The 21228-nt window shown below is 32.6% G+C and overlaps 5 protein-coding genes across 12 annotated transcripts; 2 read left to right on the top strand and 3 right to left on the bottom strand.

Annotated features, from left to right (window-relative positions):
- Positions 1–809: 809 nt before the first annotated feature.
- Positions 810–4412, bottom strand: LOC148232817 (uncharacterized). Of its 5 annotated transcripts, XM_088190233.1 has the most exons (6): positions 4356–4398; positions 3537–3613; positions 3190–3254; positions 3071–3131; positions 2936–3003; positions 810–2877 (listed from the first exon to the last, which is right to left on the bottom strand). In XM_088190233.1, the coding sequence occupies exons 2-6, from the start codon at positions 3538–3540 to the stop codon at positions 1078–1080; spliced, it is 1998 nt and encodes a 665-aa protein (XP_088046359.1). In that variant the 5' UTR covers positions 3541–3613; positions 4356–4398; the 3' UTR covers positions 810–1077. The 5 variants fall into 5 exon arrangements, with proteins under 5 accessions (XP_088046359.1, XP_088046358.1, XP_088046362.1 ...); XM_088190232.1 differs by lacking the exon at positions 3537–3613 and having other exon boundaries at positions 4356–4410; XM_088190236.1 differs by lacking the exon at positions 3537–3613 and having other exon boundaries at positions 810–2873; positions 4356–4410.
- Positions 4413–6674: 2262 nt separating this feature from the next.
- On the bottom strand, positions 6675–9541 carry LOC148232816 (uncharacterized). Of its 4 annotated transcripts, none has more exons than XM_088189667.1 (5): positions 9460–9541; positions 8634–8698; positions 8495–8570; positions 8331–8431; positions 6675–8259 (listed from the first exon to the last, which is right to left on the bottom strand). In XM_088189667.1, the coding sequence occupies exons 1-5, from the start codon at positions 9485–9487 to the stop codon at positions 7360–7362; spliced, it is 1170 nt and encodes a 389-aa protein (XP_088045793.1). In that variant the 5' UTR covers positions 9488–9541; the 3' UTR covers positions 6675–7359. The 4 variants fall into 4 exon arrangements, with proteins under 4 accessions (XP_088045793.1, XP_088045794.1, XP_088045795.1 ...); XM_088189668.1 differs by having other exon boundaries at positions 8337–8431; XM_088189669.1 differs by having other exon boundaries at positions 7095–8259; positions 8322–8431.
- A 2073-nt stretch (positions 9542–11614) lies between these two features.
- Positions 11615–16097, top strand: Ski6 (exosome complex component Ski6). Its single transcript, XM_088190000.1, has 7 exons — positions 11615–11754; positions 11825–11999; positions 12197–12272; positions 14948–15084; positions 15151–15346; positions 15677–15771; positions 15980–16097. Exons 2-7 carry the CDS (start codon positions 11829–11831, stop codon positions 16067–16069), a joined length of 765 nt encoding a protein of 254 aa, XP_088046126.1. The 5' UTR covers positions 11615–11754; positions 11825–11828; the 3' UTR covers positions 16070–16097.
- Positions 12279–14015, top strand: LOC148232815 (uncharacterized). The gene is made up of 2 exons (XM_088189999.1): positions 12279–13017; positions 13078–14015. Exon 2 carries the CDS (start codon positions 13104–13106, stop codon positions 13875–13877), a length of 774 nt encoding a protein of 257 aa, XP_088046125.1. The 5' UTR covers positions 12279–13017; positions 13078–13103; the 3' UTR covers positions 13878–14015.
- On the bottom strand, positions 16088–17097 carry mRpL54 (mitochondrial ribosomal protein L54). The gene is made up of 3 exons (XM_088190001.1): positions 16934–17097; positions 16710–16858; positions 16088–16326 (listed from the first exon to the last, which is right to left on the bottom strand). The coding sequence occupies exons 1-3, from the start codon at positions 17016–17018 to the stop codon at positions 16156–16158; spliced, it is 405 nt and encodes a 134-aa protein (XP_088046127.1). The 5' UTR covers positions 17019–17097; the 3' UTR covers positions 16088–16155.
- Between the last annotated feature and the right edge of the window lie 4131 nt (positions 17098–21228).

The raw sequence follows: 21228 nt of genomic DNA, 5'->3' as shown, positions 1-21228 counted from the left end.
CTCTGGAGCAATAGAACCGTATGATTTTTTTGAAACATAGAACGCCAAGCACATGTTAGGCTTTCCTCTGAGTACTGGTAAGATGTTTTTTTCATGACAAGGTCGCAAAAGTAACAAGACTTATTCTCTAGGGGAGAAATAAAACAATACCTTTCAAAACGTAAATAAATCATATGCAGCGGCTAATCTATGTTTAATTACTAGCCCGTCACCACAAAAGCCGAAATAAAGTTGATTTGGTTCTAGTGATAATTGAGTCCAAAAATTTAGGGAAAAACAGTAATCTTCTTCAGTTTTGTTCTCTGAAAATTAAAGAATTTTTAGATGCCTAAGTAAACTTCTGATTATTGATATATCTGTTTAAAACATAGTATATTCGCTGTACTTTAATCAGAGCTGTCTAACTTATGTTAAATTGCGGGTCATTTTTATATAGCACAATAACATTTCGGGGGCCAAGTAAAAGGGCAGGTAATTGAAAAATCAGTTATTGTCACCATAAAAGTTATTTTTATATGAAGAAAATAAAATTAATAATTATTTTCAACTACTAAAAAATATATATAAAATGTTCAAAATAAAATATGTGAAGTGCAAATCTGATTTTCTTAACAGACCGCTAGTTGGACAGTGTTCCTAAAATGATTCTCTATATATTGCCTATAAATGGAAAACAATGATGATTCTACCTTATTAGTGAAATCCGAGGTTTACACTTAAGAATGTCGTTTTTTAGTGGAGTAGTAACGGTTTTTAGTGGATTTTATAATGTATGGTAAAAAATTATTTCACAATAATAAAAACTTCAATTGAAATAATAAAATAATTTTTATTTGCAAAAAATTTAAATCATAGTTCGAAATTGAAATTTGAGTAATATATATAAATAAGAACACTTTTTGTTTGAGGGTGAAGTTTAATAGTAATTGATTTATGTTTACTAGTGCAATCTTAGAATTCCATAAACGTTAACGATCTTCTCCCATGATGTGAATACGATATATGATAAATTCCTTAGAAAGATTCTTCTCAATGCGATATTTACTTTCACGTCATCATTGATAGTGGTAAAATATATTAAAAATCAAAATTATCACTATGTATACAAATATGCTTTGAATGATAATACTTATTTTTAAATATTTTTCCACATTTGCTACATTCACAATGAATTTTCAAATGGCGAGCAAGATCATATTTGGTCTTATAAGCTTTTCCACATTTATCGCATTTAAAATCTAAACTGTCACTGTGTAAATACATATGCCGTGTGAGATTTGATTTTTTTTTAAACTCATTTCCACATTTACTACATTTAAAACAAAAACCAATGTTATGTATTTGCATATGAACTTTCAGGCTTTCCTTACATTTGAACGTTTTGCTGCAATGGTCACATTCAAAATAAAAAGTATCACCGTGTATACACATATGCTGTGTAAGAGTAGATTTATGTTTGAATATTTTTCCACATATTTCACATTCAAAGTCAAAATTATCACTATGTACAAGCAAATGCGACGTAAGTTTAGATTTACTTTGAAACATTGTTCCACATTTGCCACATTCAAAATCAAAATGTTCTTTATGTTTATACATATGTTGTGTTAGATTAGACTTATATTTGAACATTTTTCCACATATGTTACAATCAAAATTAAAAATATCATTATGTATATGCATATGTGATAAAAGATTAGACTTACTTTTAAACATTTTCCCACATTTGCTACATTTAAAATCAAAATTATCACTGTGTATATAATACATGTGCTTTATGAGATTAGATTTATTTTTTAAGGTTTTTCCACATATTCTACATTCAACATAATAAACATCACTATGAGTTTTCATATGCTGTGAAAGGCAAGCTTTGGTCTTGAATACCTTTACACAAATTCTGCACTCAAAATCATAAATATTACTATGAATTTTCATATGGTGTGAAAGATCACCTTTAGTCTTATGCGCTCTTCCGCATTTTACACATTCTAAACTTAAATTTTTCATATGAAGTTTCTTATGGCGTAAAAGGTCAACTTTGGACTTGAAAGCTTTTCCACATTCGCTACATTGTAATTGACAATCATCATTATGTACAAACATATGATTTGCAAGTGTTGATTTATATTTGAACATTTTCCCACATGTATTGCATTCAAAATCAAAAAAAATACAATGAATTTGCATATGTGCTTTCAAGTTATCCTTACTATTGAATGTTTTTTGGCAATAGTCGCATTCAAAATAAGTATTATCACTATGTATATACATGTGTCGAGTAAGATTCGAGCTATGTTTGAATGATTTTCCACACGTGTTACACTTTAAATTACAAATATCACTGTGTATTTTCATATGCCGTATAAGGTAACTTTTGGTTTTAAACGTTTTTCCACAGTCGGTACATTTAAAATCACAAATATCATTATGTAATTTCATATGCTGTGAAAGGTAGCTTTTAGTCTTGAATGTTTTTCCACAGTTTGTACATTCCATATCATTATTAGCAGTATGAATTTTCATATGACGTGAAAGGGTACTTTTCGTCGTAAATGTTTTTCGACAGTTGGTGCATTCCAAACTATTAAAATCGTTATGAACATTCATATGCTGAGAAAGATCATAATTATTTTCAAATACATTTTCGCAGACATCACAATCATAGTATTTTTTATAAAGTTTCGTTTGGCATGAAATGCACGGTTTGCCTTCATTCTCACACTTTTCACATTTATAGTTTAACAAATTTGAATGTAAAGCAAGATGCTTTATAAGAGCTCTCTTTTCGGTAAAGAATTCGTGACAATGAGTGCACAGAAATTGCTCTTCTTCATTGTCAACTAAATAGCTGTCAAAATTTCCTCTTCCGTCTTCCTAAAACGTATAATAGATTAACAACAATCTAATAGATGCTATTTGATTCCTCTATTACTTGTGTTTCTATATGATTGTTTGAACTCTTATTGTTTTCAATAAGCACATCCTTAACATCGTGTGTTTCTAAAATTATATAATAAATAAAGACTTGCACATTATATAAAGTAATATTATATGTATATCATCTAACCTGTTTCAAACTTGTCATCTTCTTCCCCTACATTATATTCAATAGGGCGATCGAGTTCATCCTAAAACAGAACAGAACAATTAAAATATCTTCTATTTTATAAATGTAATAACGCTTACCTTAATTAAACATTCTGTTTTAATTATAGAATGTAATGTTACATCATCATTTTCAACACCTGGTTCTACAAAGACAACATATATCAGTTTATTACACAACCATCAATTATCGTACTACTGTACGCAAGGCACCCTGACATTAGCGCGAGGGACTTTAGAGCGCCGACGTTAGCGCGTGGGATATTAGCGGCAGTACAACCCCGACGTTAGTGCGCAGGACATTAGCGCGCAAAATAAGTTTATTTTATATTTTTGACTACTTATGTATTTAAAGCAATTTACATACCTAAAATAAATTTTCTGTCAATATTACATCATATTTAAGATTAATTGGTACTTTTACAAACCCATCCATATTTTTCTCTGTGGATACAGATGTGTAGACCTGGCTAGTCAAGGGCGAAGTAAAATCTTTCGATTTTTCCTGCAAAACATTTCTTATCTGGCTTTTAGATTTTTTAAAATACTTTTATTTTTTTATAATTTGAAAGTCATTGACAATATTTTTATTACTATCAATTATATGTTGGCAAAAAATAATCTTATTAAAATCAGTTAGTTAAATTTTAAACAACTTCACAGTTCTGCTACAAAAGCTACAAACTGAATTATCGTCCAGATGAAAACTTCAATTAAACTATTTTATAGCTCGGTTCAACTACATTTCAAAATTTCATTTTGGCCCATTTCTTAAAAAAGTTTGGATCAGTTTATTGCATATTACACTAAAGTTCAATTGTTTTGAAAGCATTTTTTATTTCGAGAAGGAAATTATAATGTTTTTAAATATAAACTAGAAAATTGTAACTATTTTTTGGTTGACATCACGTAGCTCGTTCATAACTAATAACATAATATTAAACTACAGAGGGGTAATCAAATGGTAAGTGTCCAAGTTAAAACTACAACTTTGAAAACAAAAGTTAAAAATTAAAATGGTTCAGTCTCATCCGAAATTCAATTTTTACTCAATAATAAACTCAATGTTGAGAAATGCATTTGAAATCAGGTTTAGGGATTTTAAAAGTTCAATGCCGATAATATGTGGAAATGAGTTGTGAAAAAGTTGGCAACTCTAAACGCGTTAGGTTCGTTTCATTAAGCAATAGTATATTTACAAGAAAAATAACAGCTTAAAGTAATAAAATTGATAATTAATATTTTACCAGTCTTAATCAAATGTGGAAATGACATGTTGTATGATCGAACTGTCAAATTGTCGATGTTGAGGTCTTAACATAATGAATTGTGAGCATAGAAAAGTAGATTTGTAATTATTTAAAAAATATTTATTTATTTATTAAAGAAAAAGATATTGAAAAATACTTGTAATTAAATGGTCAGAATTTAAATTAAATTTTTGTCAGAAAAAAAATCAATTTTCGGTCAGAATTTTCTTAGCAAAATAATCAGAATAAATATTACATGGCCAGAATAAAAATAATAAACGGTCAGAATAAAATAACACATGGTCATAATAAAGTAACTTGCTGCCATAGTCACATATTTTACGCAGGAAACTTGAAGTTGACATATTTTATTATCTCATTCCAATTGTGGTACTCACATATGGGTCTTCGCTTTTTGAATAGTTAGTCATAGATTGGATGATGCTGGACAATTACAAGATATACCGTAATGAAAACAAATCAATACAATATCATTAAAAAAAGGTTAGTTTGTTTGGTTCTACAGTGAAAGTCGGCGCGAGCGGTAGCGAGTCACCTCCCTTCTCCTATATAAATTTGTATTTATTAATACATGAAAACCATATTTTAGATATAGACAAATATTTTAGAATGTTACACTTTGATTATCATTCACCGTAGTGGTGGTCCTAGCAAAGGTCTAATAGTTGGCATTGACAAGAGCTGTTGATTCAGCGTTGACGTGTCAGAACTGTCAAGATGTAAACGACGGACGCCGTCGAACAGTTGTACCAATCTTAAACGATAACACTATTGCTAACTGAAAAAAGCGAATCTGACCATGTGTCAACATAAATCTTACCATTTAGTATTAATTCTGACCGATCTGATTACAATTCTGACCAATTAATATAAATTATGTCAATCTAATATTTATTCTTACCGATGTATTCTGACCATTTAATAGAAATTCTGATCGAAGCAATATAAATTCTGACCCGAAAAATACGAGCCATTAAAAAATGGATACAGTTTAACAGGGAGTTGTTTTGAAAGATATGTTCATTTAAATAAATACTTTGTTCCATGAAACGAATTGTTTGTGTATGTAAAGTATGTAAAGTAAATCTTTGGATTTTTAAAATTTTAATTATTACTTATTCAAGTAGACTTTTTGCACGTTCATAAGTTTATAACTGTTAAATTAAAAATATTTGACACTCAACGTTCATGATCTATTCGTTGAAGAGTACGTTAATTTTTTTCGGTGTATAGCATACAAAAAGTGAAATTAAAATATTTTTAAGATACTCTCTGGATCACTACTTTCTCTATTAAACCAGAAATTGATGAAATAATACCGAAAAACAAACTCAGTATTTACATTGAAAATAATATGTTATTGCTTATTCTTGTAAAAAAAAAATTATAATCGATTCATTGGTAATATGGGTTATACTATAGTAAAAAATAAATATTCTAAATGCCCTTGACATTTTTTTGTCGGGCGATGCGATTTAGGAGATTTCAAAGGTTGTATACTATTGTAGCCGTCGTTAGTTGGCTGAATTGTTATCGTCGTTAGTTGGCTGAATTGTTATCCAGATCATCTCGAAATTGTTTCTGATTTTAATAATAAAAAATCTTTACAGACGAAGCTAATTTTAGGTTATATGGCTTTGTCCAATACTCCATATACTCTATAGAAAATTTAAAAAAACATTTGCACCTCGCAAGAAATCACTGAATGCTATAGTTTTTTAAATTTTTATGCGCCCATGTAGTACCACTTTGTCAGATAATTTCGCAAGAAATAGATGGGTGAGTATATCCCATTTTCTTTCGCACGAATTCCCTTTTAGGTGTGCAAGCGAGATACACAAGTGCGTATGGCAAAGCCAGAAAGCTAGGGTAAGGCCTCACGTTCTGACGTACGCATCAGACGGCGTTTTAATCGTGCGTCAATATTTGTTTGCCTTCATGCGCTTCTCAATTATGTTTCAATTTAACAACGCTATTTTGTATTTTTATTTCATTTAATTATTTTATTATAAACTAAATTTAGTTTAAATATTATAGCGATAGCCGAAAGAAATAATGATTCTGATGAATCGGATCTTGAATTTGAGGATGTAGAATTTCTCTCCGATAACGAAGACGTGATTGAAATGTTCGAATCGGAATCAGACGAAGAATATTGTAATTACGAAATAAGTACTTTTCACATTTATATTCCAAATTATTATTTATTATGAAAGCACTAATAACAATTTTTTATTATTTATAGTTCATATCAAATATGTCAGATTCATCGGAGTGAAATGAAAACACAGAACATCTGCATCATATCAGTTTGATATCAACACTTTATTATGATACAAAAATATGGCAAATATATAATATTTTGCAGGAAACTTTTATATATCGAAGTCTTTCTTAAAAATACTTTTATATAAAATCTTTCTTAAAAATACACTTCTAAATATTTCGATCAAGTTCGTTATTTCCAATCTTATTGGTCATATTGTTTATAATTAAAAAAGTAGAGATCAAAAATATTTACAGTAGATAATAAAATAAAATTACAATATAAAAAATCCTTTTGAACACTGTTTTATAAACATTAATCTACCCTATTTATATTGATATTTTTTTAGTTTTGCATGTTAAATACCATTAATATGTTTTAAAATATTCCCTTTAATTTTGAATGTTGTATCACCTTCTACGCATGGTTAATAGAAACAGAAAGCACTATTTTTATTTATTGTATTTATTCAAAAAATAACCAATATATCTTGATAGATTTCCACAATTAGACACAATAGCTTATGTACCTAAAATAAATACATATTTATTAACATTTGTGAAAAAAGTGATGTTTTTGCAGATTTATTTTTTAAGTCTTATTAGAAACTTTTTGTTATCTTTACCAAATTTATTACTTATAGTGTAAAGGTATTATTATGATTTTTCATAATTAAGTTTTATTAATTATCATAACAAAATTAGAGATTACTTTTTAACATTTTTTAAATTCAAAGACACGATCGTCACTATGAGTATCCATATGTTTTGTAAGATATTTCTTAATTTTAAATGCTTTACCACATTTTTCACATTCAAAGTTACGAACATCGTTATGCGTTTTCATATGATGCGAAAGATATTGTTTAGTTTTAAATGTTTTACCACATTTTTCACATTCAAAGATTCGAGCATCGAGATGAGTTTTCATATGGCGAGTAAGTAAGGATTTATTTTTAAATGATTTTTCACAATTATTACAATCAAAGTCACGAGTGTTAGCATGTGTGTGTATATGTTGTGAAAAAGCTCCCTTAAACTTGAACGTTTTACTACATTTTTCACATTCATAGTTACGAGCATCGCTGTGAGTTTTCATATGAGCTGAAAGTATACTGTTAGTTTTAAAAGTTTTACCACATTTTTCACATTCAAAGTTACGAGCATGGCTATGAGTTTTCATATGGTTCAGAAGATTTTGAATAGTTTTTAATGTTTTACCACATTTTTCACATTCGAAGTTACGAGCCTCACCATGAGTTTTCGTATGAGTTAAAAGTTTTTTATTTGTTTTGAATATTTTACCACACGTTTCGCATTTAAAGTTACAAGCATGAGTTTTCATATGCTGTGAAAGTGTTGGTATATTTTTAAACGATTTTTCACAATTATTACATTTAAACACACAAGTGTCATAATGAGTGTGAATATGAAGTGAAAGTTTGTTTTTAAATTTGAATGTTTTTCCACAATTGTCGCATTCAAAATTACGAGCGTCGCTATGAATTTGCATATGCGTTAAGAGTTTGCTTTTAAATTTGAATGCTTTTCCACATTTGTTACACTCAAATTTATAAGAATTGTGGAGCGTATCACTTCTTTCTCTTTCTCGTTTCTAAAATATAAATTTTATTTCTTAGAAAAGTTGTAAATATTTAAATACATAGAAATTTGTACCAATTATACTATTACATGCGTTGCAACTTGGACATTATAAATTTGATGAGATGAAAAATTTTCACCGATTGTATTAATTTTATGTATATTATCTTTGACATCGTGCGTTTCTGAAATCATATCATAGTCAATACTTAAAATAATATAATAAAATGTAATAGTATACAATATACCTATTTCGAACATGTCGTTCACATTATCTATACACGCATCTTCACTGTTGTCACAATATTCGCCTTTTACAGAAAACTATAAAGAAAGAAAACATTTAAGTGTTACATACTATGTGATTACTTATTAAATTAAATTTACCTCAGCTTTACTTTCAATCGTGTCAAAGGATTCAAATGTTTGTTTGTCGTCTTCAATATCAGGTTCTGGAAAAATGAAGTTTAATATCTAAAAGGAATATCTAATTCAAATAAAACACTTATTCGAAAATTCTTGATTTAAATAGATTCGTTCGGAATCTGGATGGACGGAACACGCATTTATTTTTATAATTACAAAGTTATATAGCCATTGTACATTTGGTGCTATAATAATATATACACGTGTGTTCTTGCTGGAGTACTACGTCGTTGAAGTATCCGAATTGTATCAAAGATCGATAGCTCTAGAATATTCAGGTTACTGCTTAGCTAAACCAAATCGGACGCTCAAAATGAAGGCAGCAGCTTTTTCAATCAATTATTCATCTAGTTAATTGGAAATGATCAATTTTATTTTTTATATTTCTAAAATTAATAACAAAGTTAATTTCTTTTCTTTCTAATTTCTTCTTCTCTTAAATATGGACGATAAGTTCGGTATGTGAATATTCGGTTTGGAGTTTCCATAAGTGTAAAATTCCCATCGAAGATAACAATTGCACAATATATTTTTTTTTACCACTGTATATACAATATGTTATAACTTAAAAAATATTGTTTAACAGCATGGTTTCTGTTGCTACTGAAAAGCAAAATAGCAGCATTCTACTGTCACTTATTGTTATTCATTCAAGATGTATTCAAAATACATAGGTAAAACATAATTCTCCATTTAAATTGTATTAGTGTAAGTTTATATTGTATAATATATTGATATTATGAATAAAAAACATGTTTAAGAATCATAAAACGGATTGACATAATACCAATTTTGAAAAAATGTGGCAACGCCATTGCAACGACGAAGCGGGACAAACGTCAAATATGAGACTTGCTATTTGGTCCAAATATAATGTAACTTTGAGCAGGTAATGTTGAAAATAGTAGAAATAAAAATATAGGTATGTAATTAGTTGATTTCACTTAATTCATGGGAAAAATTGTTCATTATTAGGACAACTCACGATAACTTTAAATAAATACTAATAAACTTTCATAAAACATTTTTTTTTATTTAATATGATTGTTGTGGTTACACTTACTTATCGCTGATTACCCATTGCAAATGCTGTCTTGCAGCGTTCGGAAGACTGACGTTTTGTAAGTCAGTCGATCGTTGGCCGTTAATCGCTGAGCACAAGTACTATACCGTTTTTGTATTTAGAGCTTATTAACTAATCAGTCCACATATTAAAATATATTTTATTAAGGATTAGAGACAAACTTTGCTGTTGAAAATCTATGCATATAATCAATCGCTAATAAATTACAATTTAGTATAAAAAATGTCGCTCGGGGCGCCAACTACTTAGAAGTGTTGAACTTTTATATAAGCCCAAGCAGCGCTATTTAACTGGCTGCTCACATATTTATTTTTCCAGCCCGCGAACCAATTTATGTTTTTAAATATATAATTAAAAAAAATATATGCTAGGTTGTATGCCGGATGCTTGTGGGAGTTAAAAAAGGTCATCACGAACATTTTTGTTTATTGACAGATGCTGCAAGAGCTAAAAAAATGTCACCCCAAAAATATTTTATTGTTTAGGGATGCTGCGGGAGCTAAAAAAGAACGTATATCGTTAATTTTTGTTCGTTCGTGATTATTGGCAGGAGTTCAAAACACAATACAGACATTTTAAAGAAACAAAAATTTCCGAACCATTTTTTAAACTCCTGCAGCATCTTTAAATTATGCTGCAGGAGCTTCAAATATAGACTGGTAACCCAATTTGTAAGATTTAGACAGGTAAATCAGTTCGAGTTAAAGCAGTAGACTCAAATTTTATTTGTAAAAATGCGCTAATAATAAAAACCGTCTCCAGTTGCAACGAAACGTCTGGTGGTTAGTTGGCTTTCATAAATTATGTCACAGGGTTTTCGTGAAATTTTAATCCCCCCCCTCTCCTCTATGTAACAAGGTGTCACACCATGCCAGATTCCCCCGCACGTCACGTCACAGAATCAAAATTATTTTGATTTACAAAGGCAGCAATACTATAGGTAGTATAAAGTATGTATTTGTGTTGGTGTGGAAGCGATGTTGCTAAATAATTTCTTTCAAAAGTTCTGTATAATAATAATAGAAGATGTACTAGATATGCATAAGCCTATATTGTAAATAAATCACACACTGGGATATTAAGGATTAGTAAATTATACATTTATATTTTTCCTCTAGCGGCTTTGAGATCGCTGGCATTCCAGCGTGGCGCGGCGGGTAGCTTTTAATTTTGTTTTAGGAAAACGGCTTTATTAAAGATACACTAGGCTTCCCTAAGGAATCCATTATATTAAATATGGGAAAAATTAGGCGGCCTTCTGGTAGCACTGACGTGATGGCGGCCTAGAGCAACCCGTTATTTGATGCTCCTTGATGGGAAAACGAAAACCGGCGGAGCCTCGTCCGCCAATCTCTTACATCAATAACAAACATGTAAATATTTTAATACATATTCAAAAAATACTACTGCAGTAACCAATCTTGTTTAATTACCACCCGTCACTATCCATCCACTAAAGTATGTTGGGATATGATTTTTCGGTTGCTTTTAAAATGACGAAATAACATTGTTTTTGCATGTCACAAGCAAGAATTCTCAATTATTGTTACCACATGTAAGTACCACATGCAAGAGCAAGAGTACTAGATAATACTAATGAACACAGCTATACGAATTCCTAATCATCAGTCGGATAATATTAGTTTGTTCTCATCAAGGTACCCGCAGTCTGTGGACACATTGTGGTCTAGGCATTATTATATATAATATAAGTTAATACTGTTCATATTTTCCGTATGTATTATTTTAATATATATTTGTTTTTTAAAAACATATTTTTTTTAGTGATCACCAAAATAATTATTGTTGCAAATACAATACAATTATTATCAATGCATGTAGATTTTTTTGTAATCTTATATTAAATTGGGGTAATACTGAACAACACATTTAACAAATGGTAACAATAGCCGCCCGGTTTTGTTCTTAGGTTAAGTGTCAAACTTGTTGCCTTAGCCTTCGCTTTTCAATTGAGCAGTCTTTCTATACTTTATCAGCGTAAGTTCAAGATATATTCTCATTCATTGATATAGTGCAATATAAGCTCTATTTTCCTATTTTTCTATAGCAATATGAGCGACAGAGATTTGATATCTGAGCAAGGACTGAGAAAAGACGGCAGACGAGCGACGGAACTGCGTCAGATAAAATGCCACATGGGAGTTTTCACGCAGGCTGACGGAAGCGCATATCTGCAAATGGGCAACACAAAAGTTCTGGTCGCCGTCTATGGACCGCACGAAGTATACACAATGTTTAATAGAATTAAGGTGACCAGACGTCTTACCTTGAGGATTGATCCCCTCCAAAATTTTGTTCTCAAACATGTTTTCGAAATCTGGTCACCTTAATAAAATGAAAAAACACCTATATCCATTTAAGAAAATAGCTGTTTTTGTTTTAAGTAAACTGATACGATAATCATTTTTGTGTTTAAAAGGTAGCTAGTAAGAATAAAACCTTACAAGAAACAGCGGTAGTGAATTGTCAATACAGCATGGCTACATTCTCAACAGGTAATTCATTGTTTTTATATCCTGTCTGCTATAATTCAACGTGTTTTATTGATTTTTAGATACTTTTGGGCATACTTTATCTCATTAGCTAATTCCCATCCATCTCGAGTCTTCTACCGTTTCCATTCTGAAAATAGTAGCTCAATCTTTTGTACCATGTTTAAATTTTTATTCTGAGATAGGTTTTGCAATCTAAAGTTCTTCAACGAATGATGGATTATTTCTTTTTGCAGTCCACGGTATTCCTCTTTAATTTTCCTCATCTCGACTTCGTATGATACGAATAAAAAAAAACTATTAACCGTTATTGTTTTGATTAACCCTTCCTGGGCCAAAAAATACCCCAAGAATTTGTTTTTCACTGTAACTTTTTAATTACTACCATTAATAGACCCACATCTTATGCAATCCTGTAATTAGTCATTTTAAACCGTTATACGAAATCGTATAACGATTTAAAATATAAATTTGTGGTAACATATCTATTATTTGCGAGTTGACCATCAGTTTTGTAATTCCAAGAAGGGCAGGTATAGAGGATAACATTTGGGTTCATTCGCACTCGAAAGTTATGAATTTGTCGAAAGTCGGTTTCCATAATGAGTTAGAACGAGAAAGCTATATGCTGTTGGTATACCTTCTTAGAACGAATCATTGTATGGAGAAAGCCACGTGCTGGCGAATCGGTGTCTCCCGAACTTTTGCCGTGTTTCGTTGTTTGCAAAGCTGATACCTTTTATTTCAGGTAATACACTTTGTTATTTGTTGTATATTATATTATATGTATTTGGTGATTTTTTTGCAGTATAAATTGTGATAAAATATTGGGATATGTCGTTCAGGCAAGACACAGAAAGACTTTTAGACGAATGTGAAGATGATGTCAATGTCGATGAATCTTTAGACAGTGATATCGACTTTGAAGAGTTGGATTCAGATGCCACCGATGTAGATGATGTAATCGATAACGAAGCTGACGATTCTTCATCAGAAGATGAAGAAACCGAAGATGATGAATTTACACCAGAAGACACCACGTTCATGTCAAGATCTGGTCTAGAATGGCATTCAACTCCACAATACAATTCCAGAACGCGAGTCCAGAATATCGTCACGTCTTCTTCAGGACTTGAAACAGAGGCTAGCAGTGTGACTACAATCAGGGAAACCTTCGCTCTCTTCATGACTGCAGCGATGATTCAAGAAATAGTAGTGGAGACTAATCGGGTCTTTAGAAATGACAATCAAGACCACACCAACCAACCGGAAATAGAAACATTCATCAGCGTATTGATAAAATCTGGAAGATGCAAAGGCAGTAGACTACCACTAAAGGAAATATGGACATCTAACCAGATTTTTAAGCAATTCTTTTTTTCTATGGTCATTTCAAGGGACAGATTCGTATATTTATACAGTAAAATTCGCTTTGATGACAGAAACATCAGACAATTACGATTTCAACAATCGCAACATAAATTTGAACCACTACACTCGATATTTAATAAATTTAAAGCAGTCTGTTTGAATAATTACAACAGAGTTCCGCGATACAAGGGTAGAAGCAAATGCGAGGAAGAGGCCAGAAATAATTTTGCATTATAATCGAACCAAAGGAGGCGTAGGATACAGGTGACAGAATGAAGGCACTATATTCTTATGTCAGGGCTTCGAGAAGATGGCTGTTCAGATTTTTCATGGAGATAATAGATATGGCTGTTTTAAACGCATATATAGTTTGGATAACAAAGTATCCAGATTGGCGGAAAAATGATCGTAGTCGACATCAATTTTTTATTAAAGAATTAGCCATGGAGCTTATTAAGGAGAACAAAAATTTGCGAAAAAATAGTGGGATATCGTTTCATAAATATTTCAATATGGTTTCACACTTAATGATCAAGCAACTAACGCTGAAACTGTTACTCCACTGACAATACTCCGTGAAAATCGCGTTGAAGAGGTTAGGAGAAGTAAGTGCAGCTTTTGCCCTAGAAATCAGGACAGATTCGATTTTTTTGCACCACCTGCAAAAAAGCGATATGTACGGTTCACAAGCACCAGTTGAACATATTGTCATGTCCAAATTGTCTACAAGATTCACGCATAGAATAAATGAAATATTTATATTATTATCCTAAATATAAATATATTATTTTTGTTATTTTGTATTTTATATTATAAATACATTATTTAAAAAAAAAATGTGAATTATTTTTATTTCTTGTGCAAATATTATTTTTAACAATAATAAGTTATATATAAATAGTATGTTATTACTAAAATATTTTTTATTAGTCAGTGTTTAAGAAACGCTGCAACAAGCACTGACATGTAAACACCGTAGACACCCCTCAATCGCCGATCGTTCTTTGGTCAGAGATGTCGCCGAAAAATATGACTATAATTTGCAAAAAATTTTAATAAAAAGAGATTTTATTCGTTTTATAAAAGTAAATATGTATGGAAACACATGTTAGATGATTAGATAAATAATTTTCTGTTGAAAAAGTATCATAATTTCGAGAATAGTCGAGGGGACAAAATGAACCCCCGTTCGGAACGCTGGCGATTCTTCTCCCTTCCGTACGGGATGGGTTAATTTTTTTATTGCCACATACCTTAATCATACTCTTATTATTTCTTATATTATACGATTCAATTGCTAATTTCAGGCGAAAGAAAGAACCGTCCACGAGGGGATAGAAAGTCTCAAGAGATGTCGTTGCATCTCAAGCAAGCTTTAAGCGCGGCGATTAAAATCGAGCTATATCCACGCTCACAGATCGACATATATGTAGAAGTTTTACAGGTAAAATACGGCTTCATGTCTTAAGGAATTTTGTATCTTTTAAACTACAATTTGATTTAATTTCAGGCCGACGGCGGGAATTATTGTGCATGCGTAAATGCCGCAACGCTCGCTTTAATCGATGCCGGAATACCTATAAGGGAGTATGTTTGCGCTTGTACGGCAAGTTTGGCCAGTGGAAACATTCCACTCATAGATATTACACATCGCGAAGAAATAAACGGTGGACCGACACTCACAGTTGCAGCACTACCAACTAGCGGTATAATTTGACTGACCTCCTTTGCACAAGTTTTCTTTCGCATTTTTAAGAAATTCAAGAATTCTTTTATATTGCCGACAGATGCTCTTGCATTACCAAATAATATCTATTTCATAGACACTGAGCATCGTTCTTCTTTTTTTACTTGATACATTACCAATACTCAAAATGTTAGTATACATTGACTTATCTCGAGTACTAATATTATTAATATTAAAAAGTTCTAGGGAAAAAATAAATTCATGTTGGACTCATGTTAAACAGAATTCTTCAGATGTAATATTGATTTTGAAATAATAATAAAATACTAAGTTGTATTTAAATTTTCAGGCAGTATTGCATTGCTGACAATGTCGCAGAGATTTCATAATGATCACATCCCAAAAGTGTTAGAAACGGCTCTCAAAGGATGCAGAGATATTCAGGTATGAAGCTATTTAAAATTAGTTCAACCTTTGAAATTAATAAATTTTGACCTTTCTATAAAGTTAAACATAAATGTACTATCTGTAAAATTTTGATTAGCTAATAACAAGACACTTCACTGTTACGGGTTGTGTGGCACATACACTTTATCTAAAGTATTAACGATCAGATTTTAAATAAATAGAATATTTTTGTATACATTTTCAGGCTATCCTCGATCGAGTAGTACGAGAGCATTTAGCCGAAGCAAGCAGTTCAATCGGATGGGGAACTCAAACCATAACAACTCCATTATAATAAATAAAATACATTAAGAATTTTTAAACAGTTTTGTTATTATCCTATGTTATAAACTTATACAGATACATCCTTTTACTGATTTTTTATATCAATCTTTGCTTCTTCATCTTTTTAAGTTTATCTTGTCGATGCTTACCCATTTTTCTTACTCGGATCCAATATTCTCTGGACTCTGGGTCCATTTCTTCTAACGGTGGCGATTTACCCATGTTTAATTCCCACAGCCAGTCCGGATATTCACTATCAGGTTTTATCTGAAATTAATGTTAATTTATAAGTAATAAATTATGCGAACTATTTTAGTTTGATATCCTCTTTTTCATTTACTTACGCGCAACACGCAATTCTTAAAAAAACAATATAATATTTAATGCTATATAGTTAATTCAAAAGCTACAACATTAGTGGCATGTGCCATAAAATGAGTCCACATTATAAAGAGATATTTGCCACAAAGGGCTATGGGTCCAACAGAAAATAAAATTTTAATTAAAAATCGTTTTTAAGTATTATAAAAAAAAAGTTGATACAACTTGTAATTGAGTTATCATTATGGCAAAAATCGTGCAGTCTATTTAATTTGAATACACAAAAGTGACAATCCATACATTGACTAATGTACCATATAAAAACATACCTGAAGATCTTCTCCCCCTTCGGATTTTAAATTGCTGCCGCACAAATAATTGACTAGCTTGTACGTATCGGTTTCTACAGGAAGTTTGATCTTTTCTACTGTAGCACCCTTAGGTCCAACTTTCTTGCCCTTTCCAAGCCCCATCAGCGCTGGATATAAGTATATTGTATATATTAGAATAGATTATGTTGCTGCATTGCAGAAGATAAGTATCATCATATAACCTGTAGATGCAGTTGATTTTACAGCATAACTTCTGTAAAAGCACGTCAGTGCTAAATTAGAAACGTTAAGTAAACTTTTGGCCATATTTAGGGTGACAGCCGAGAGGTTATGAACGAATTTTCATTAGCTGGTCTTAACGCTAAAAACTATCACCATAAAATTCGACAAAATAAATAAATAAATTTATTATAAAAAATGAGAATACTTATTTAAACATAAAATAGTTATATAAAAAAGCTTTACATTAACAAATCAATTACATTAAGTTGACTTTTATTTGGATATTATCCTAAAAGCAATTATAGCTAAGTAATACTAGACTAGATGATATTTTAGTTGCTATGAAAGAGTATCTAATAGTACTGCAGACAAGTCTAAAGAAATATTTTCCTTAAATAAACAACAAAAAACATTAACAATAAACTATTTACCCTTTCAATTGCAAATTAAAACTGAAAAGGAAAATATTGTTTTCACTATATATATATTATAAAAATAAATCGATTGAAAGAAATATATTAAATTTTGTTGATGTAGAGTTTTTAGATCAATAAAAATTTCAATTTGAACAAATATACAGAGTATTAACTTTTTTTCACGTGATTCTTGCGTCGCCTTGTTTCCACGCCTTCCCAATATTTTTAAAACTTCTTTGAATGCTAGACCATGAATATCTGGTCTTATCTGTTAACTCCTGAATCGACAACTTTGTAATGACTTCAATTTCTGCAGCTATGCGGTATCATGGATGATTTTTGGTGTCCTCCTTCTAGGTTTGACTTCCAAACAAAAAAATCCAGATTTAAATTTTTTGAACCATTTTCTAAGTTGACAAACCGGTAAAACTTAACTATAAGCGGCACAAATGTTTTTGGTTGCTGTGGTTGCCGATTTTTTTGGTGAAATTCATAAAATCACCTTACTTGATACGAAATCTTCTACTGAAACTTCTTATTGACCAAAATTCGGTTTGAATATACAACGACAAACACTCTTATATCAGAAGTCCGTAGTAAATCAATGGGGATAGCTATCATATTTTTAAAGCATGGTATAATATCGAAGTGCAGACAAATTATGTAGTAATATGCAAGATGAGACTGTCTGTACTTCTTTTTCCGCTTATTTACCCCTGAGAGAAACATTTTTAACTTGGACTTGTAAGAGGCCTACACTTATTTATATTTGAATATAGATTTTGTTATGGCCATAACTTGGCAGCCCTCGGCCCGTTCGCGCGCGGTCGCGGGCTCGTGACCCTTTCCAAAATATAAACACCATGCAACCTTAATACTTCAATAAAATACTACTACAGCGGCTCAATCTGTGACTAATTGGTACCCGTCACCATCTTGCCCCAAAGACTAATGTATGTTCTAACTAATTATAATTAGGATGCTTATTTCCCCCTGAAAGTTGAGTTTGCTTTGTTTGTATTTTGGACTTGATTTATTGAAAGTTCTAAAACTATAATCAATTAAATAAATGTATATCTACCTGTGGAAATGTATTCCGTAAAAAATATATATCTACTCGTGGAAATGTATTCCGTAAAAAATATATGTATATCTAGCGGTTAAAATATATTCCGATATGATTTTATTGAAATGACATATTTTAAAATATATTTTCGGAATCGATTCCATAATGTTTCTTTTTGATTTCTTTTGAAAGATAATCCAAGAATTTTTGGTTTAGAACCTGGGATGTAATTTTAGCTTTTTCTCTGTTAGAGGCTAAAGCTGCCCAGTAAGTGGTTGTTTTTTTTTTATTAATATTTTGATTTATGGGGGCCAATATAGATTTGTTATGGCCAAAACTGGTCGGCGCTGAAGTGGCATTGTTGTGACGGTTTTCGCTCTCTCGACCGGCAAGCTTGTAAGGGTTCGGACGCGTGCTGTCGCGCGTCCGCCCCATTCTTATAATGTAAACCGTTTATCTTAAATAAATATTACTGCAGCGGCTCAATCTGTGTCTCATTGCCAACCGCCATCATCACAGCCCCTAAATTGTTGACGCCGACGTGATACTCGGAACACATGGAGTCAGATTCAAAATGACAGACACAGACGCCGCTGCAGTACAAAAGCCGAGCCGCTGCTGAGCTATTTGCTGCCACCCCGCCGGTGCTTGGATCCAGACTGGAGCTGGCGGACCACCAAGACGATGGGCCTGCGCCTTCGACCATGAGCCGCCATCGTCAGCCACCGTCGCCGCTAACAGCCGCCGCCGCCGACCACGTGACCCAGGAAGCACCACGCGCCTCCAGCGAGAAGCCACCGAAGTGCTGCCGTAGACCAGGCTCGAGTGGACCACGCGTGACCCGTCACGCACCCGTAGGGCTACGCCCCCGCGACTCCGAGCTCGAACCGCATGTTCGGAGCCCGTCACGCGCGCGCCCTGTGTAGCTGCACCGACGCACCACAGGGCCCCGAAAGGTGCTCCCGGACATGCCCGTTCTTCTCGCGCCCCTGGAGCCCTACGCGCCACCTGGGTCTTCACGTGTTCCACTCTGCTTGGAGCGAAGCACGCCGCGCGTCACTGGAGGCCGCGCCTTCACGCCTCATGGAGCCCTACACGCGCTCCCAGAAGCGGCGCCGCCACACCATGCGTCACGACTTTGCTACTTTTGTGTCGCCAGCATTTAATCAACAGCAGCGCCAAGGCCCCCATACCTTCCCCTGGTTATAGTTCGCAATTGTAAATTGCTAGGGCCGGAGCCGTATGGATGCCAATATAGATTTGTTATGACCAAAACTGGTCGGCGCTGAAGTGGCAGTGTTGTGACGGTTTTCGCTCTCTCGACCGGCAAGCTTGTAATGCTTCCACTTCACTCTCCGAAAGTAGGCGACAGTTGGCCAAGGACGGGAAATATAATGTGAAAATTCGGGCTTACTTCGGTCGAGCTCGGTTGTCCCCGCGCTAAAATCTCTCGCAAGTTCTCCGAGGTCACCGCGAACGGGAGGTAAACTGGGGGTAATTTTGGTCGAGGCGGCCGACTTCGTCGCCTCCAAAAATTCCCTCGCTTTCCGAAAGTAATACCCGAAGACGCTTCGAGCGCGAGCGGCGAGATACTTCCCCTTTCGCTCTCTCGCGTGACGAGAGAGAGAGATAGAGATGGTTTATCGCAAACTGAGATAGAACGATTCAATTTTAATATGGGCGTCTTCACGATCGCGCCACTGTTTGGTATTTTTGCCCGATCTGGACGGCCAAAATTATTTCACCACTTTAGTTGATTCCATAAGTGCTCTTAGTCAAATATATAATATTAATTGTAGGCCCGAGGAATAGGAATTCCGTGTTGAACGGTCGTGCGAATTTCGCCGCGTAGCGTAAAAAAAAAAATTGTATATGTCACAAATTTGCTGTTTTTTATTAAGAAAAAGTATTTGACTAGCATTTTATCATACTCGGTATCGTTTTTTTAAATATGTATATATTTAGTCATTCCAAACAAATTTTTATTTTATTTCATTAGTACGCGATCCACAATTTGACGTTTACTGATTTTACCACGGTAACCATATTATTAAAAAATTACAATCATTACAAAACTGTATTTTAAATTTGACGTTAACATTTCTTTAATTGTAGGCCCGAGGAAGAGGAATTCCGTGTTTAACGGCCGTGCGTAGCGTAATAAAAAAATTTAGCCGCGTAGCGTAAAAAAAAAAAATTGTATATGTCACAAATTTGCTGTTTTATATTAAGAAAAAGTATTTGACTAGCATTTTATCATACCCGGTATCGTTTTTTTTTAAATATGTGTATATTTGGTGATTCTGAACAAATTTTTAGGTCGTAACTTTCGCGACTAAGCCCCGTCCCATTTTTAAGAATAATACATTTTTAAGGTATGCAATGTGTTAAAAACCGCAAAAATCCGCAGTCAATTTTGCATGTATCATAAAGAGAAAGACCTAAGCTATATATTGTATATAAAATCTCAATTCAGCAAATTGACTTTCCATACTTTTCCTTAAAAAATAATAGAAATTATTCATTAGTTGCACACTTGAACGTTTCCTGTTTATTATTTATTAGTGACAGTGAAGCCTCGATTCAACATAAAATGTCTTATTTACTAACATTGATCTATTCCGGTGCATTGCAATCATCCACCATCTCCTTTTTCTCCATTTGGCTTTAATTTTTTTTGTGTTTAAAACACGCACGTAGTTATAATACGCGAGGTTGAGAAGCGTGCACGCGTATGAAATTCCCGGCTGTGCGAACGCTATTCGAAAAACTGCGACCTTGACCGACTTCGGTCGAACTTCCACTAGGACAA

The sequence above is a fragment of the Plectrocnemia conspersa genome, unplaced genomic scaffold (assembly GCF_051122295.1).
Source record: "Plectrocnemia conspersa isolate PC_06_02 unplaced genomic scaffold, ASM5112229v1 ptg000008l, whole genome shotgun sequence".
NCBI lineage: Eukaryota > Metazoa > Arthropoda > Insecta > Trichoptera > Polycentropodidae > Plectrocnemia > Plectrocnemia conspersa.
This window is presented reverse-complemented; position numbering and strand designations above follow the sequence as displayed.

What these genes read in the sequence shown, in the direction of transcription:
- LOC148232817 (XM_088190232.1), bottom strand. Translation starts at nt 4,383, where the DNA reads ATGTCATTTCCACATTTGATTAAGACTG. An exon ending in AGATGACAAGTTTGAAACAG is followed by an intron (nt 3,004 to 3,070) that starts GTTAGATGATAT and finishes ATATAATTTTAG; the next exon opens with AAACACACGATGTTAAGGAT. An exon ending in ACAATCATATAGAAACACAA is followed by an intron (nt 2,878 to 2,935) that starts GTAATAGAGGAA and finishes TATACGTTTTAG; the next exon opens with GAAGACGGAAGAGGAAATTT.
- LOC148232816 (XM_088189667.1), bottom strand. Translation starts at nt 9,487, where the DNA reads ATGGCGTTGCCACATTTTTTCAAAATTG. An exon ending in CGATTGAAAGTAAAGCTGAG is followed by an intron (nt 8,571 to 8,633) that starts GTAAATTTAATT and finishes CTTTCTTTATAG; the next exon opens with TTTTCTGTAAAAGGCGAATA. An exon ending in GAACGACATGTTCGAAATAG is followed by an intron (nt 8,432 to 8,494) that starts GTATATTGTATA and finishes ATATGATTTCAG; the next exon opens with AAACGCACGATGTCAAAGAT.
- Ski6 (XM_088190000.1), top strand. Translation starts at nt 11,829, where the DNA reads ATGAGCGACAGAGATTTGATATCTGAGCAAGGACTGAGAAAAGACGGC. An exon ending in CCGTCTATGGACCGCACGAA is followed by an intron (nt 12,000 to 12,196) that starts GTATACACAATG and finishes TGTGTTTAAAAG; the next exon opens with GTAGCTAGTAAGAATAAAAC. An exon ending in AAGGATGCAGAGATATTCAG is followed by an intron (nt 15,772 to 15,979) that starts GTATGAAGCTAT and finishes ATACATTTTCAG; the next exon opens with GCTATCCTCGATCGAGTAGT.
- LOC148232815 (XM_088189999.1), top strand. Translation starts at nt 13,104, where the DNA reads ATGTCGTTCAGGCAAGACACAGAAAGACTTTTAGACGAATGTGAAGAT.
- mRpL54 (XM_088190001.1), bottom strand. Translation starts at nt 17,018, where the DNA reads ATGGCCAAAAGTTTACTTAACGTTTCTAATTTAGCACTGACGTGCTTT. An exon ending in AAAATCAACTGCATCTACAG is followed by an intron (nt 16,859 to 16,933) that starts GTTATATGATGA and finishes ACTTATATCCAG; the next exon opens with CGCTGATGGGGCTTGGAAAG. An exon ending in AAGGGGGAGAAGATCTTCAG is followed by an intron (nt 16,327 to 16,709) that starts GTATGTTTTTAT and finishes CATTAATTTCAG; the next exon opens with ATAAAACCTGATAGTGAATA.